This window comes from Carettochelys insculpta, chromosome 12 (assembly GCF_033958435.1).
Source record: "Carettochelys insculpta isolate YL-2023 chromosome 12, ASM3395843v1, whole genome shotgun sequence".
Lineage (NCBI taxonomy): Eukaryota > Metazoa > Chordata > Testudines > Carettochelyidae > Carettochelys > Carettochelys insculpta.
In genome coordinates, this window is record NC_134148.1 from 22,119,122 (window position 1) to 22,135,091 (window position 15,970).

The 15,970-nt window shown below is 43.5% G+C and overlaps 1 protein-coding gene across 3 annotated transcripts in view; it reads left to right on the forward strand.

The window, feature by feature from the left end:
* Positions 1-13,080, forward strand: part of MYO5C (myosin VC) — a 68,796-nt gene extending 55,716 nt beyond the window's left edge. For all 3 annotated transcript variants that reach the window (XM_075006465.1, XM_075006466.1, XM_075006467.1), the window contains 6 exons: positions 2,786-2,875; positions 5,022-5,172; positions 7,406-7,688; positions 8,843-9,017; positions 9,784-9,864; positions 10,102-13,080. In XM_075006465.1, the coding sequence (XP_074862566.1) occupies positions 2,786-2,875; positions 5,022-5,172; positions 7,406-7,688; positions 8,843-9,017; positions 9,784-9,864; positions 10,102-10,254 (933 nt within the window). In that variant the 3' untranslated portion in view covers positions 10,255-13,080. The remainder of the gene's footprint in view (positions 1-2,785; positions 2,876-5,021; positions 5,173-7,405; positions 7,689-8,842; positions 9,018-9,783; positions 9,865-10,101) is intronic.
* The last annotated feature ends 2,890 nt before the right edge of the window (positions 13,081-15,970 follow it).

Below are 15,970 nucleotides of genomic sequence, written 5' to 3' on the forward strand. Positions count from 1 at the left end.
TCTGGTGCGGAGCTAGTCTACAATCTACTATATCATCTATCCATTCTCTGTGGGGTCTGCCTCTCCTTTTCGAACCATCCATTATGCCGAATACCAGGATCTTGATTTTTCGTTCGTCGTTCATTCTGCAAATATGCCCAAATACTTGTAGCTTCCATTTTATAACCTTCTGCAGCAGGTTCTTTTTTGGCTGTATCTTTCTGTATAATTCCTCATTGGTGACCTTCTGCATCCATCCTATTCTCAGAATCTCTATAACAACTCCTTTTGAACGCCAATATTCTTTTCAAATCTTTCGTTATCACCCATGTCTCACATCCATACAACATGCTGCCGAATATACACGTTTTCAAGACACTCAGCTTCGTTTCTAAAATAAGCACTTTGCTTTTCCAGATCTTCTCCATCTCCTTCAAACTCGCTCTTGATTTCGCTATTCTAGTCGCTATTTCCTTCTTACAGTCTAGGGCTATGTCTACACGTGAAGCCTACATCGAAGTAGCTTATTTCGATGTAGCAATATCGAAATAGGCTATTTCGATGAATAACGTCTACGACTACGTCTACATGTGAAGCCTACATCGAAGTAGCTTATTTCGATGTAGCAACATCGAAATAGGCTATTTCGATGAATAATGTCTACACGTCCTCCAGGGCTGGCAACGTCGACATTCAACATCGACGTTGCACAGCACCACATCGAAATAGGCGTTGCGAGGGAACGTCTACACGCCAAAGTAGCACACATCGAAATAAGGGTGCCAGGCACAGCTGCAGACAGGGTCACAGGGTGGACTCAACAGCAAGCCGCTACCTTAAAGGGCCCCTCCCAGACACAGTTGCACTAAACAACACAAGATCCACAGAGCCAACAACTGGTTGCAGACCCTGTGCATGCAGCATGGATCCCCAGCTGCAGCAGCAGCAGCCAGAAGCCCTGGGCTAAGGGCTGCTGCACACGGTGACCATAGAGCCCCGCCGGGGCTGGAGAGAGAGCGTCTCTCAACCCCTCAGCTGATGGCCGCCATGGAGGACCCCGCTATTTTGATGTTGCGGGACGCGGATCGGCTACACGTACCCTACTTCGATGTTCAACTTCGAAGTAGGGCGCTATTCCCATCCCCTCATGGGGTTAGCGGCTTCGACGTCTCGCCGCCTAACGTCGATTTCAACTTCGAAATAGCGCCCAACACGTGTAGCCGTGACGGGCGCTATTTCGAAGTTAGTGCCGCTACTTCGAAGTAGCGTGCACGTGTAGACACTGCTTAGATCATACATTATGTTGCTCCCCAGATATGTGAACTTCTCTACATTTTCTAGTTCAATACTATTGACACTGATTTTCCTTCCTATTTCTTTATCTCTGAATACATCTCTTCTGATCTTCAACTCTCTCTTCTCTTGGACCAACTTCAGTGTCTTCTGAGTAATCCACTTCTTATTGATCTTCTCTTCTGTAAGAGCCTTCCCAATTGCCTCTTCTATAGCGGGGGCTATCCCTGCGACTCTCTTATCTAGGTCTTTCTCTGTGGCAATATTCTTAATCTTCTCTTGGACCATTACTCTGTACACATTCCCTGTTTCTTCCTTACATAGCTTCGCCATGTCTCTTCTTTTCTTAAACTGTATCTTACATTTTTCTTTTGGGTTTTATCTTGATGTTTGCAATCACTAGATTGTGGTCTGAGTCTATATCTGCTCCTTGGAAAGTTAGGCACTGCTGTACTGATGTTACGCATCTTCTTATCAAAGTCATATCTGTCGTGTTCTCAGACTTCCTGTCATTCAGTTGCCACGTCCACTTCCTACAATCCTTTTGTTGGAATTTCGTGTTGCAGATCACCATCTCACAACAAGATCAAGTAGAATACGTTTAAAAGTTAGTAGCTAATAAAGTTTTCCTATGTTTTCGGCCCTGGTAATAATTTGTTGAATTAGGCATTGCTGAGCATTTGATGCTGAGTTGCTTTCTGGACAGGAGTGAGGTTTGAAGAGTGTGTTTGTTACAAGCCTTACTGTGTGGAAGCCACTACATCTTTAACAATTTAAACGTATTTCTGGCTAGCATGGCACTAAGAGATCTCAACCTTAGAAAATCATGTTGCAAACTAGCTTACAAAGACATGCTCTACAAAATTTCTGTCTGTGGTCCCAGCTGCATTATAGATTCCACCTTGGCAGTATGTGGACACTAAGTTGTGGCGTAGTGAACCAGCAATGCAAAAGGTACAGCTCTGTTTGGTGACACAGATGAAAGTTAAACATGTTTTCTGCAGTTTAACTTGTAATGTGGACATAACCTACAACTCAAGTTTGTAAACACATTTATAACACAGTACCACCTACGCTGGGGAAGGAAAACATGTCAGCACCTTGCTACCAAGAGCCATGTTTAAACACAGCTGTAACTTACATAGACCCAACAGATGAATTTCAAAGTAATGCTTCATATAATTTAATTTCAATTGTGTGTGTAATTGTGTACCATTCAGTCCTGTTGCGGTGGGACCTCCAAAAAGCTGCAAAACTATTTTTGGAGCCCCCATACACACGGTTGAGCCAACCCATAGTGCAACTTTATTTGAATAATATATACACATGGCTTTCAAGGCCACTCTAGACATGGAGAGACTCTCTAAAGATAGTACTTAACCGCTACTGTTAGCGGTTTTCACTGCAGTTTGGTAATGTGATAACTTTCTACCGGTCATAAGTTTCAACAATAAAATCCAGTTAAACCTCAAGGGTCATGTTTTAAAAGGTTGTTTTACATATCATTGTTTAGGAACATGCTGAAGATTTTGAGATGTTGTCGTTTTGGCTTTCCAATACATATAATTTTCTTAACTGTTTGAAACAATACAGCGGAGAAGAGGTAGGAGTCATTTCATCACTTCACATTTTACATAATTTCACTGAATTTTGTAACCAAATGGGGCCAGTCCACCGAAAGGCCCTGAAACTCATATACTTGTCATTCATATCCTTTGGCAGTGGTGAATTTTGGCTTACAGAGGTGATCCAGTGGAATAGAACAGCTTGTCCAAAAGAGCTTAGGAAGATGTTTGAAACACTTAGATGAAACACTTGTTAAACCAAGAATGAAGAAATGGTTACCTCTCTTGGGTACCATATTATCCATTTACTGCTTAGTTTGATCTTCTGCTTAATTTGAACAGGCCCTCAGGGTTTCAACTAGTTGTGTTTTAAAAGAACTTTCACCTTTTCTTTCATTCAATTGTGACTGCTTCAGACAGACATTGTTATCCTTTTGATTGATGAGTGAAATTGCAATTCCAAATAAGATCAGACACATAGTAATAAACTACAGGTTGAGTCTCTCTAATCCAGAACTCTCTTGTCCAGCGAACTCCATAATCCAGCATGATTTTAGTAAGACGGACAACCACTTACAGTTGTGACCAAGTTTCCCATGGTCTCATAGGCTATGTCTACACTTGTCCCCTTCTTCGAAGGGGGCATGGTAATCAGGGTGATGGGAGATTACTAATGCAGTGCTGTGATGCATATGCAGCACTTCATTAGGCAAATTCTCCCCCATGGGAACTTCCAAATGTCAAACTTCGAAGTGCCGGCATGCCATTTAGCTGCGGGCATTTTTGGGGAGTAAAGGGACTTCAAATGCCCGTGACTACATGGCATGCCAGCACTTTGCAGTCGCCATGGGGGAGAATTTGCCTAATGAAGTGCTGCATATGCACTGTAGCACTTCATTACTAATTTCCCATCACCCTGATTACCATGCCCTCTTTGAATAACGGGGAAGTGTAGACATAACCATAAAGTCTGTTTACAGCCACCAATCCTGGCTCTGTGTTCTGTGCTACTATTTAATTCTAATTTACCCCTAAACGTCTTCTAAGACCCCAGTAGGCAGTGGAAGTGTTGGTAATGTGCTCGAAAATATTGACCTCCTGTGGTCTGGCAAATTCTCTTGTCCTGCACTGGTCAGAGAGAGGGTCAACCTGTAGTCAGTTTCATCTTAAACCAGGTGAAGTTGCTAGTTTTGGATTCTTTAAATTCCAAAATTAAAGTGAAACTTGATACATGGAGGATAGAAATCTATCTGGTCTGAAGCTCAGAGTATTCTCATGAATCTCTACAAAGAGAATACGCCTTGCACTCAACCCAACTATAAGCTCATCTGTGTATCCTGAAAGTCGTCATACTCTCCCTGGTGGTGGTAGTAGTGACAGTAGGAAAGTTTGATTAGGCAGCCCCTGTATTGAAGTGCAGGCAAAGCAATGCTATGGAATCCTTTCATAATTCATTTGCAGAACTGGAGGAGTGTTTGAACCGAAAACATGGTTCCAGGTTTGGATCCAAATTTGCAGTTTTAACCCATTTCTGCAGTGAACCAAATACAAGTCTGACCATTCCAAACTTTGAGCGTTTGTGTTCCGGTCCATATTTCAAATCCCGAGTCTTAGGAGCAATTTAATTTTTCTTCTCATTAAAGAGATACAAAACTCAGATGTGGGACTTTTGGGTCTGGTTTAAAAATCCTGAATTAATTATGTCTGTCATTAGTGGGGACCAATTAGCAATCCTGATTTGGGGAAGCTGAAAACTTTGCCGTATTAACTTTTATAGCAAAAATTGGTATTTTTGGCAAAGTACAAAAATAAGAGCAGTTGAAACCTTAAACAATTGAAAAGACACATTTGCATGTTTTTCTCATGCAGTTTAAATAAGAGTGATTTTCCTACAAAAAATACCTGATGCTTTCCTTGTAAGTGATCTAACACCTGATTCAAAGTATGCTGGGTTTTTTCATCAGACTCCAAAAGAGGACTAAGTAGAAAAATGTGTCTGTTGGTGCCAATGAAATCTATGGTAGTAGCAGCACCCCGGAAAGCAGTAGAATTGTCCCATTTTGAGACTGTGGATGCATACATATAAAACTACTAATTTAGTTCATCTGTAGCACTGTTCAGATCTGTTGATTGTGATGGTGTTGACAGCATTATCATATTGATTTATTTACAACTACCATTTAGGAGTTTATGAAGCAAAATACTCCACGTCAGAATATGAACTGCTTGAAGCACTTTGATCTTTCAGAATACAGACAAATTCTTAGTGACTTGGCCATCCGTATCTATCAGCAGTTCATTATTGTAATGGAGAATAACATTCAGCCCATGATAGGTAAGAAGGAAGAAAATAACCAATGCAAATAAGAGCACTAGTAACTTCTAAGGTATGTGAATAAATCTTTGTGTGACAAAAAATTAGGGGCATACTGTTGTCCTGTTGCAAGCAAACAGATGTGTATATATATGTATGTATGTATGTACACATCTGTACATCTATTTACATTGTCTGTATAGTCATCAGAAGTTTGAGGTTTTTCCCCTCCCAGCAGTGTTTCTTAGTGTGGAACATGGTCCCAGAGCAAAAATGCTAGCTAGGGCAGCCATGGTGGATGTAGAAATTGTTGGTGTTTAGCATCAGATAAACACTGCTGCTGTTTGATTTTTTTTTTTCCTACAAAGTAGGGCGTGATTCAGTGAGAAAACGTTCTCTCACATGTTTCTGCTTCTAAATCCAGCTTGCCCTTTCCCACCCCATTTCAAACCAGCCAAGCCAAAGGCAAGCTAGTAAGCAGCCATGTATTCCATTTCTGTATTGCTGTTTTCAATACAAATTTTACATTGGTGTTTTTCAAATTTTTCATGATAGCAGAAGAACCGATTGTTTTTAAATTAAAGCTCTTGCAATGTATGCGTTTAGGTTTCCAAAATCACCTCATACTAAGGCTATGTCTACATTACACACTGCTGGTGCCATCATGTAGAGTACATGTAGCTACAGGTTGACCCCCTCTAGTCCAGAACATTATCATCTGGCAACATCCGTAATCCAGCTTGGTTTTAGTTAGCCAGATGACCACTTATAACGGGTGCGGCCAACTTTCCCGTGGTCCCATAAAGTTTGTTTCCAGCCCACCAGGCGTGGCTCTCAGTGTTCTGTGTCGTTATTTAGCTGTGATTTACCCCTAAATGCCTTCTGAGAGCCCAGTAAGCAGTGGAAGTGTTGATACTGAGCTACACAATATTGACCTCCCATAATCTGGCAAATTCTCTTGTCTGGCACAGGTCGGGTCCTGAGGGTGCTGGATGAGAGAGGTTCAACCTGTACTTGCTGCAGTGCGTAGCTACATAAATAAGGGAAAGGAGCCAGCAGTTGGGAGGAAACAGAGAAAGGGTTCAGCAGCTCCACACTGCCTCTCCCCTGACTGAGCCTCCCCCACACTAGCGAAGGGGAGGTTGAAGAGAGAGGCACAGCTTGGACTAGTGGAGATTGTGCAAGATATACACTCATGTACACACCCCTCCCAGCATTTGCTGTGAGCTGAGCACTGGGGCAAGTACTTGGGAGAGATTGAGGTGCCTGCTGATTGGCAGAATGCCCACCACACCCAGAGCCGGCAGCATATGTTTGTAGTGTTGGTAGACATCCACCCATACCTTGGTGCACATAACAAAATGTGTTCCACCCTTTCTGCTTTCCTCAGCCACGCCTCACCGGCTGTACTGCTTTTTATACCTGTGCTGGGGGCGCGATGTAGGAATGTACTCGGCACCCTACCCAAAGAAGCATGCAGTGTAGACCTAGCTGAAAGGTCTAACGACACTGCCCTTGTTTGATGTGGAGCAAGGAATGGTTTTCCTGGTAACAGCCAGAGCTGTCCCATCCATAGGATGAACTGGGGGGTGCTGCCACAGGCCCCATGCTTTTGGGGACCCTACAGCAGCTGCTCAACCGTCCTATGGATGGGAAGGACAGGGGGATTATCTGGGGCTGAGGACCCCACACAACAGAGGCAGCGGGAGTTGCCTCCCTTCCTCCATCACACAGGCAGTAGGAGGGGCAGCTTGCTCCACGCTGCTCCATTGCACTGTGCCACCCTCTCTTGCATCTCTGCAGTGGGTTCCCACCACTTGCCTGGTGAATGCAGAGGGAAGGGGAGGCAACTCTTACTGCCCCTGCAGCCTGACCCTCAACCCCAAGTAATCCCCGGGACTGCTGCTTGGGAGAATGGGTAACAGGGCAGGGTAGGGCCTGAGCAGGGATGGGACAGGGCCCACAGTTTGATGGAGCTTGTCTTGGGTCCCCCACCTGGGGCACTAGGTGAGTGGTTGCCCTAGGCCCTGACACCCTTTGTTCCTAAAGTGTTCCCCTTCTCTCTTGGGATACCATGCAGAGCTGCCACATAAAGATAGGGTTCTTGAAACACAGTTTTCACATGACAGCACCTCTCTTCCTTTATTGCTGGAGTAACAAGAAGCTGCAGTTTAAAAACTTTAAAGCATCCATCTTCAATAAATGGATCCTACATGTTGCTGTTGTGTCAAATGATTTCCTGTTGCCTTTTCAGTCCCAGGCATGCTAGAATATGAAAGTCTCCAAGGAATTTCTGGCTTGAAACCTACCGGTTTCCGTAAACGTTCTTCCAGTATCGATGACGCAGATACCTACACAATGACCTCCATCCTGCAACAGCTCAGCTATTTTTATAGCACAATGTGCCAGAATGGCTTGGACCCAGAACTTCTAAAGCAGACAGTGAAGCAGCTTTTCTATCTGATTGGAGCTGTCACCCTTAATAGTCTTTTCCTCCGCAAGGACATGTGCTCTTGTAGGAAAGGAATGCAGATAAGGTAAAAGCCAGTAAAGATTCAGCAAGCATTTATGTGACCATGAGGGATTTTTAACGCACTGTAGTTCTATCCATTGTGCCATTTGATACACTGTGAGCATTCAGCAGTGATTATTTTTGTCCCTCTGGTTTGAAAAGCTAGATTTTAACTTTTCTGTGAATTCTTGTGCTGATCTTAGCCATACTTATGGTCATTATTACAAGCATAATCACATGTAACATTAATAGAGGGACACATCGTATAGACTGGAGGAACAAAGGAACTCAGAAGCCTATTTCTGAAGCATGTATTTTCACCGTTAGCATGCAATCACTTTATGCACTTTTGCCATGCTAATTTACATAGCAGCATATCATAGTGGCTCTCATAATGGAGAGCAGATACAATGTTCCCTAATGGCAAAGGGAGAGGGGGTACTGATTTGTCCTTCCCACCCTTAACAATGAGACAAGAATCAGGGGTAAAATCAGAGGGGTTTGGCTGAGCTCTCCTACATCATTGCCCAAGATAAACAATTCAGTTACAACCCATTAGATAGTCTGGAGACAGAGTTGAAAAAAAAAATCAGAAGCTAAAGCTTGCAGGCCTTAAATCGTCCAGGAAAATGCAGGAGACGAGGGATTTCACCCGATATGTCATCAATTATGAGAATCTGGTCCAGGCTGGGAATGTACAAACCTTGTTAGGGTTGGTCCTGCTCGGGTGGGGGGTTCAAATGGATGACCTCCCGAGGTCTCTTCCAGCTCTAGGATTCAATGGAGCCTTGCTATCATCTCGTGGCTCTTTTCATGATGCTGTGAAAGTGTGTTCTTAAAGGAATAGCAGTATTTTAACACAACCCCATGTAATGCTGCTTAATGCTTGAAACTGATTAGGGCCTTTGTATAAACAACGAGGAAAATGACAGTGTCCAAAGTTTGTGAAATAAACTATGACCAGGATAAAAGGGTGAAAGGAAACTTAATTTTTGTTTTCAATTGTCAGTTTTAACAGTCGAAGGTAGGTGTTTCTAAAGAGATTTTTTGCTTAGTATGTGTGAATTTTAAACTGACAGAAATGTTTCTTCTGTGATAGTCATTTGTTGGTTGCTTTATCATCACTAGTGTGTGAGGGGGAAACTGACCTTTCCCTGCTTATTTATGGTTTAATCCCAGATGTAATATCAGCTACTTAGAAGAATGGCTGAAAGAAAAGAACCTGCAGAGCAGTTCTGCCAAGGAAACTTTGGAACCTCTCTCTCAGGCAGCTTGGCTCCTTCAGGTCAAAAAGATCACAGATGACGATGCCAAGGAAATATACGAACGCTGTACTACCCTGTCTGCTGTGCAGGTATTAAACTGTGTTGTTTGCTGTTGGCAGCAAACTTACTGTTTGTTTGTTAATTAATCCTGAAAGCAGATAGACTGATCAAGAGTCCATGTTTTTAGCTGCTCCTCCCTGGCCGCATGTTGTAACTCAGGCCTCCCTAGGATTAGGGTTTGATCCTCTGATTCCTTGGTTTATATCTTCTGCTGTTCCACCTGGGATGCCTGTCTGCATTGTTCAGTCTAGGTCTTGCTCCAAACTAGTCCTCTTCTCTATTCTCCACTATCATTTCCTTTGCCCATCACAAAACTCCTTTTGATTTTAAAGGGTTTAATGGTGTGGGAGGGATAACTCAGTGGTTTGAGCACTGGCCTGCTAAACCCAGGGTTGTGAGTTCAGCCCTTGAGGAGGCCGTTTAAGAGCCTGTGGAAAATAGATGACAACCAAAAAAATCTGTCAGGGTGCTTAGCCCTGCCAAGAGGGCAGGGGACTGGTCTCAGTGACCTCCCAAGGTCCCTTCCAGCTCTGTGTGGTGTATATCTCCATATACAATCATTTCAGCCATTTCCACTGTGTAATCACTCTGCCCATGTCTTCTCTGATACTTCTGGGAATAAACTACAGTAATTACATCCAGAAGCACTTGCAAGTTTGCCAATTAATAATCTACCTTCTTAAAGAATAATTGCATACTGTGATGGAGACATGATTTTAATGCCTCTTCCTTTCAAATGGTTCCTTCTTTCTGACATGGATTACAATTATTCAAAGTCTTTTATCATTTATGCAGATAGTAAAGATCCTCAATTCCTACACTCCAATAGATGATTTTGAGAAAAGAGTGTCCCCGTCGTTTGTTCGTAAAGTCCAGGTAATTTCCTGAAATTATCTTCACACACAAATTCATTACAATATTTTGCACACAGGGTTTACACTAGTAAGGTTCATCCTTGGCTTTAAATTCTGATTTGGACAAAAGCTACTGCTCTCCTGTTCACTTGGGGACTGATAAGAAAAAAATAATTAGAATAATGAGACCGCAAATCTTTTAGGATTTTCCTACTTTATATCTTCTTGACAGTAAAACTCTTATTTGTTCTGATTTCAGACTATGCTGAATAATCGAGAGGATGTTCCACAATTAATGCTGGATACCAAATATCTCTTTCAAGTGACATTTCCCTACACGCCATCTCCACATGCCTTGGAAATGATACAAATCCCCAGCAGTTTCAAACTTGGCTTTCTCACAAGAGTGTAATACAAAAATAAAAAGGATTTGCCACCTGGTCTTCAAAGACTAAATGAGGAACCAACTTTTGTTTTCCTATAACTGGGCTATTGTGCAGTGGCTTGCTATGGAATGTACATTTAAAAACTACTCTGGTTCAGGACACCAGCAGAAGGAAGAAAGCACATGTCAGCCTACAAACCCCTCCTTTCTTTCCTTAATATTGTCTGTTTTTCACTTTTTTTTTTTATAAAGGGTAGGACTATCCAGCAGCTATACACCTTCCATTTTTAGAGCCCTACGAAGAAACCCTATGTCTGAGACAAATTTTGTATTGGTGCTCCACGTTAATTAACAGATCACCAGTCAGGGAACAACATACTCAATTTCTGTCATGCCATCATAACTACTGCATGACAATCTGTTGTGGTGCTGTTTTCTCTCACAAGTGAGATGTTTTCCCTAGGAGATTCTCTCAGTGGCTTGGTATGATGGATTTACTTAGCAGAAGTCATCACCCAGTTTCGTTTCCTGTGGCATTTTTTCCATCAGCGAAGACGGTCTGTTTCACAGCAACTATACAGTTATCTGTTTTGTGCCTGCAGAAGAGTGGAGCAATGGAAAATGGAAGGTCTTCCTCCAGTAGTTGAAAAAGCCAAAGTAAATTGCTATACCAAGTGTGAGGCCAGTTGTGATATCCATATGAGGGAGACACATGCTGGCTTCTTCACTCAGATGTTGTGGTTCAAGCAGAGGAGACCATATCCGCATCAATTTTAAGCAGAGATGGATCTGGGACACTTAGGCTACGTCTACACATGAACGCTACATTGAAATAGCTTATTTCGATGTAGTGACATCGAAATACGTCTACACGTCCTCCAGGGCTGGCAACGTCGATGTTCAACATCGACGTTGCGGAGCACCACATCGAAATAGGCGCTGCGAGGGAACGTCTACGCGCCACAGTAGCACACATCGAAATAAGGGTGCCAGGCACAGCTGCAGACAGGGTCACAGGGTGGACTCAACAGCAAGCCACTCCCTTAAAGGGCCCCTCCCAGACACAGTTGCACTAAACAACACAAGATCCACAGAGCCAACAACTGGTTGCAGACCCTGTGCATGCAGCATGGATCCCCAGCTGCAGCAGCAGCAGCCAGAAGCCCTGGGCTAAGGGCTGCTGCAAACGGTGACCATAGAGCCCCGCCGGGGCTGGAGAGAGAGCGTCTCTCAACCCCTCAGCTGATGGCCGCCATGGAGGACCCCGCAATTTCGATGTTGCGGGACACGCAACGACTACACGGTCCCTACTTCGACGTTGAACGTCGAAGTAGGGCGCTATTCCTATCCCCTCATGGGGTTAGCGGCTTCGACGTCTCGCTGCTTAATGTTGATGTTAACATCGAAATAGCGCCCAACACGTGTAGCCATGACGGGCGCTATTTCGAAGTTAGTGCCACTACTTCGAAGTAGCGTGCACGTGTAGACACGGCTTTAATTTGGAGACCTGGTTCAGTTCCCCTCAGTAGAATTCAGGGGCATACGTGCAGGAAGTGAGTGGGGGGAAGGGCTGCAGCACTCCCAGTCCCCATGCTCTGCTACCGTTCCCACATGCCAAGGTCCTGGCTATGTCCCGTGTGGCAAATAGCAGTGTTGCCAGCCCCGCACACTAGGTGGAGTGGGGGCTCTGTCATCCCTGTGTGTCACGCCCATGCCCCTGGCTGCCATCCCTGTGCCAGCTGGCTCTGCTGCCAGCCCCATGTATCGGGGTCCCAGCTGCTAGCTCCACATGCTGGGGTTTGCTCCCAGCCTCAACTGAGTGGGGTTGGGGTGGCCTAGGACAAGGGGGGTGGATTTCAGCACCCACGCGCTCAGAAATGTTCCCATGCTGCTGTTCAGCGGTATTCGAGTCTGTGGGGTTGGTTCAGCTCATTGCAGTGATACAGCCAGCTGTATAATTAGGATCAACATTCAGGTTTGCATTATAAACTTCTGTTAGGTTAAATGGGGATGGGCCCGGCTTGGGCGTGGACCCATTCCTAATGTCATGTAATTGCAAAAGATTTAGAGAGCCCATTCACTCCATCCCCACCTCTTTTTTTTGTGGATTAGATGCTAAGAATAGGAACAGGCTGGGGGAGCCTGTTGCATCTTGAGCAGTGACATTTAATAGTCTGGAGATGAGTTAGGAAAAATAATAGCTGAAGTTAATATGAGCAAAACTGGACCGTGCCTCATGGGAAGGATACTGCAAGCTTCTCCAGATCATCCTGCATGTTCCACCTGTAAAACTCACCCAAGGAAACACCAGCATACCTTGTTTTTATAGCTCATCACTCTAAGAGGTGTTCAACCGCCATAGTGATGGGTGCTTTAGGAGAACCTAGGTGGGCAGATAAAGGCCTGATCCTGCTGACATTTATTACAGACACTTGTATTCACAATGGGGAGTAACCAGTGAGTGCTTGCAGCCATGACTCTGAAGTGACCTACAAAGCATTTGTATAATTTTTAGAAGAGAATTGAAGAGTGTGGTTATTTTCTTATCAGATTTTCTCAGGGTACGTCTGCACAGCAAAGTTATTCTAGGATAGCTTATTCCGGAGTTGTTCCATAATAGCCGTGTCTACACTAGCCCCAAACTTGAAATGGCCACACAAATGGCCATTTTGAAGTTTACTAATGAAGCGCTGAAATGTATATTCAGCGCTTCATTCACATGCGGGCGGCCACAGCACTTTGAAATTGACACGCCTTCCCATCAGCTCATGCGAATAAGGGGACTTTGAAGTAGGCGGGGTCCTTTCGAAAAGGAGCCCCGTTGGGACGAGACGCGCGGCGGCGAGGTGCGTCAATTTCAAAGTGCCACAGCCGCCCGCATGCTAATGAAGCACTGAATATGCATTTCAGCGCTTCATTAGTAAACTTCGAAGTGGCCATTTCGAAGTTTGGGGCTAGTGTAGACATAGCCAATAAGCTATTCCAAAATAATGCATCTACACTGCAGGGAAGCCCTGGAATAAGCAAATCTTATTTCAAAATAGTATGTCTACACACAATAGCGCCTATTTCAGAATACAGCCTTTGGACTCACTGGCCGCTTCTACACATGCCCCTTTAATGAGCAGCCCAGAAAATGCTAATAAGGCCTGGATGTAAATTTAGAGGAGGAGGGGGCTTTTGGAAGGAGGGCTTCTTTCTGGGAAATCCCTGCAGGCTGCACATCTACATGGCTATTTTGGAGTCCAGAACAGCTTCTTCCGGACTCCGAATCATGTGGCCATATGCTAATGAGGCACAGGAAATTTACGTCTGCACCTCATTAGCATTTTCTGGCCTGCTCATTACCATGCCCTGTGTAGAAGCTGCCACTATGGCTTATTTCGAAGTAGACTCTACTCCCTGCCTCCACCACCCCTATTTTGAACTAGGCACTGTTCCTCATACAGTGAGGTTTACCTATTTGGAAATAAGCCACCTGCTATTTTGTAATTATTTTGAAACAGCGGTTGTGTTGTGTAGATGCTACCAAAGTTATTTCAAAATAACTTTGCTGTGCAGACAGAGCCTAAGAGAAAAGGGCAACACAGGCTGAGGTCAGGAGGAAGCTGCTAAGGGGGATCTAGTTTGGGAAGTATCTTCCCCCCCCGCACAGACTCAGACAAGGGTCAGGCATTACAGAGAAGCAGGAGAAGTGTGCAGGAGGGTAATACTAACAGCTGTACCTCTACTACCTGACCAGCTCCTTGTGTATGTGACTGCGTCTCTGAGGGCTTGTCTTCACTTCTGGTCAGGATCGATGTTTCTGGAGTTCGATTTCACACACCTGGTAATGAAATTGACATGAAATTGAACTCTCTGGGGTGCGCAGTCAAGCCCTGTACTCCTTGCTATGGGGAGGAATAAGGGAGGTTGACCTTCCTTATTGAAGACAGTCAAATAAGTCGATTTCCGTTACATCAATTCTAGTTATGCAATTGCCATAGTTAGAATTGTGTATCTAGAATTGACTTATTTTCCTAGTATAAACCAAGTCTTAGAGTAGTGACTGAATGCAGCTACTCTGCTATGTCCATCTTCACAGATGCAACCTGATTTCTTAGTATTTGTCCGTATTTATTTAATTTAAATTGTACACTCCCTAGGGGGCAAGGACCATGTGTCCTCTGCTCTCTGCAGCATCACACCCCCAGTCAGCATACATCAATAATATGTAATAACTTATTTAACAAAGTATCCTGTGAAAATGATTGCATAATGGCACCCAGGCACCCTAGTGATGGGTGACCTTATAAAAACCTAGACTTGTCAGTGCATTAGAGCTAAGTCATTCAAATGAATAGATGGTCAAGGACCAATTTTAGCTGCATTGATTTATTTAAGTAGTTTTTAACTTTAACTTAATTCAACTAATTTAAACATTACATGTATGGTGGAACGACAAAATATTTTTCTAATGTTTTGCTAGAACATTTCTGGACTTTGTTAAATTTGCATGTGTGTGTGTGTGTGTGTGTGTGTGTGTGTGTGTGTGTGTGTGTGTGTGTGTGTGTGTGTGTGTGTGTGTGTGTGTTAAATAGCATTAAAATACTATGCATAATAACCTAAGCATGTAGGTAGGCTAATATTTTCCACATGTCAAATACCTTTTAAATCACTTTAAAATCACTTACATTTTGTAATAAAGTTATATTATGTTTTAGTACTAGAATGTTTGAAAGAAGTCCCTTAAAATAAAAAGGGCTGGGGGTGTGGTGGGTCATGTATTAAACTATTATGTGTCCATTTGTATATTACATCAGTCACTGACTGCAGTTAGCATTTTTCAATACCTGACATTTGTGATGGTCCTAGTTGCTTATTCATTTCTGTAATAAATATGATTACAGAAACAAAGTAGTTTGTTTGTGGTAGCCTACGTATTTTTACAGTTATCAAGAACGTATGAAGCTGTGTGTCCACATCATATACCATAATATATGTTTAAAGTCTTATCCCACTCTTATATTCCGATAGATGGTATGCTATTCAAGGCATATACAGCTGTGGATGAAAAGCATTCAGTCACTCTACAGTGAGGAGATGTGACAATCTGGTATTGAAGTATTTCTCCCAAAGTTAGTGGAAAAAAAAACCAGCTGGCAGTATGTACCACAAGAAGAAAATCTTAGTTTATTTTTCAGAAGGATTTATGTGTGTAGGAATGGAAGAGAAAGTAGAAATAATAGCCTCATGGTGGAAAACAATGCTCTGCACCATGGGTCAACAACTCCTGACACAGGTGCCAAGAGTGGCATGTGTGCCAACTTTCATCGGCACTCAAGGTGGGAACTCCGCCCTGCTCCTCCTTCCATACGCATCCGGGAGCTTGCTTAAAGCCTGTGGATTAACAAAAGACCAGATAATGCTACCAATGACCACCTAAATAGTATAGCTCTGCATCTTCATTTATTTATTAATGAAGCTGTTTTAAGTAGGACTGTTAGTGACTTTCAAAAGTGTCACTGGCCCTGGGACCGTACAGGGGTCAAAAGGTCAAATTTCAGCACTCTACCTTGGAAAGGTTGCTGTCCCCTGCTCTACATTTTAGGAACTGCTCCTACGTCTGGTAGCATAAATGGCAACATTCCAACTGGCTTGAGTGGACAGAGTTTCAAGCACTTATATGTTTCCTGTATGTAGTTACATATTTACATGGCTCTCTGGAATTCTTTTTGCATCCTGGCTCCTTTTAATTTCCTGG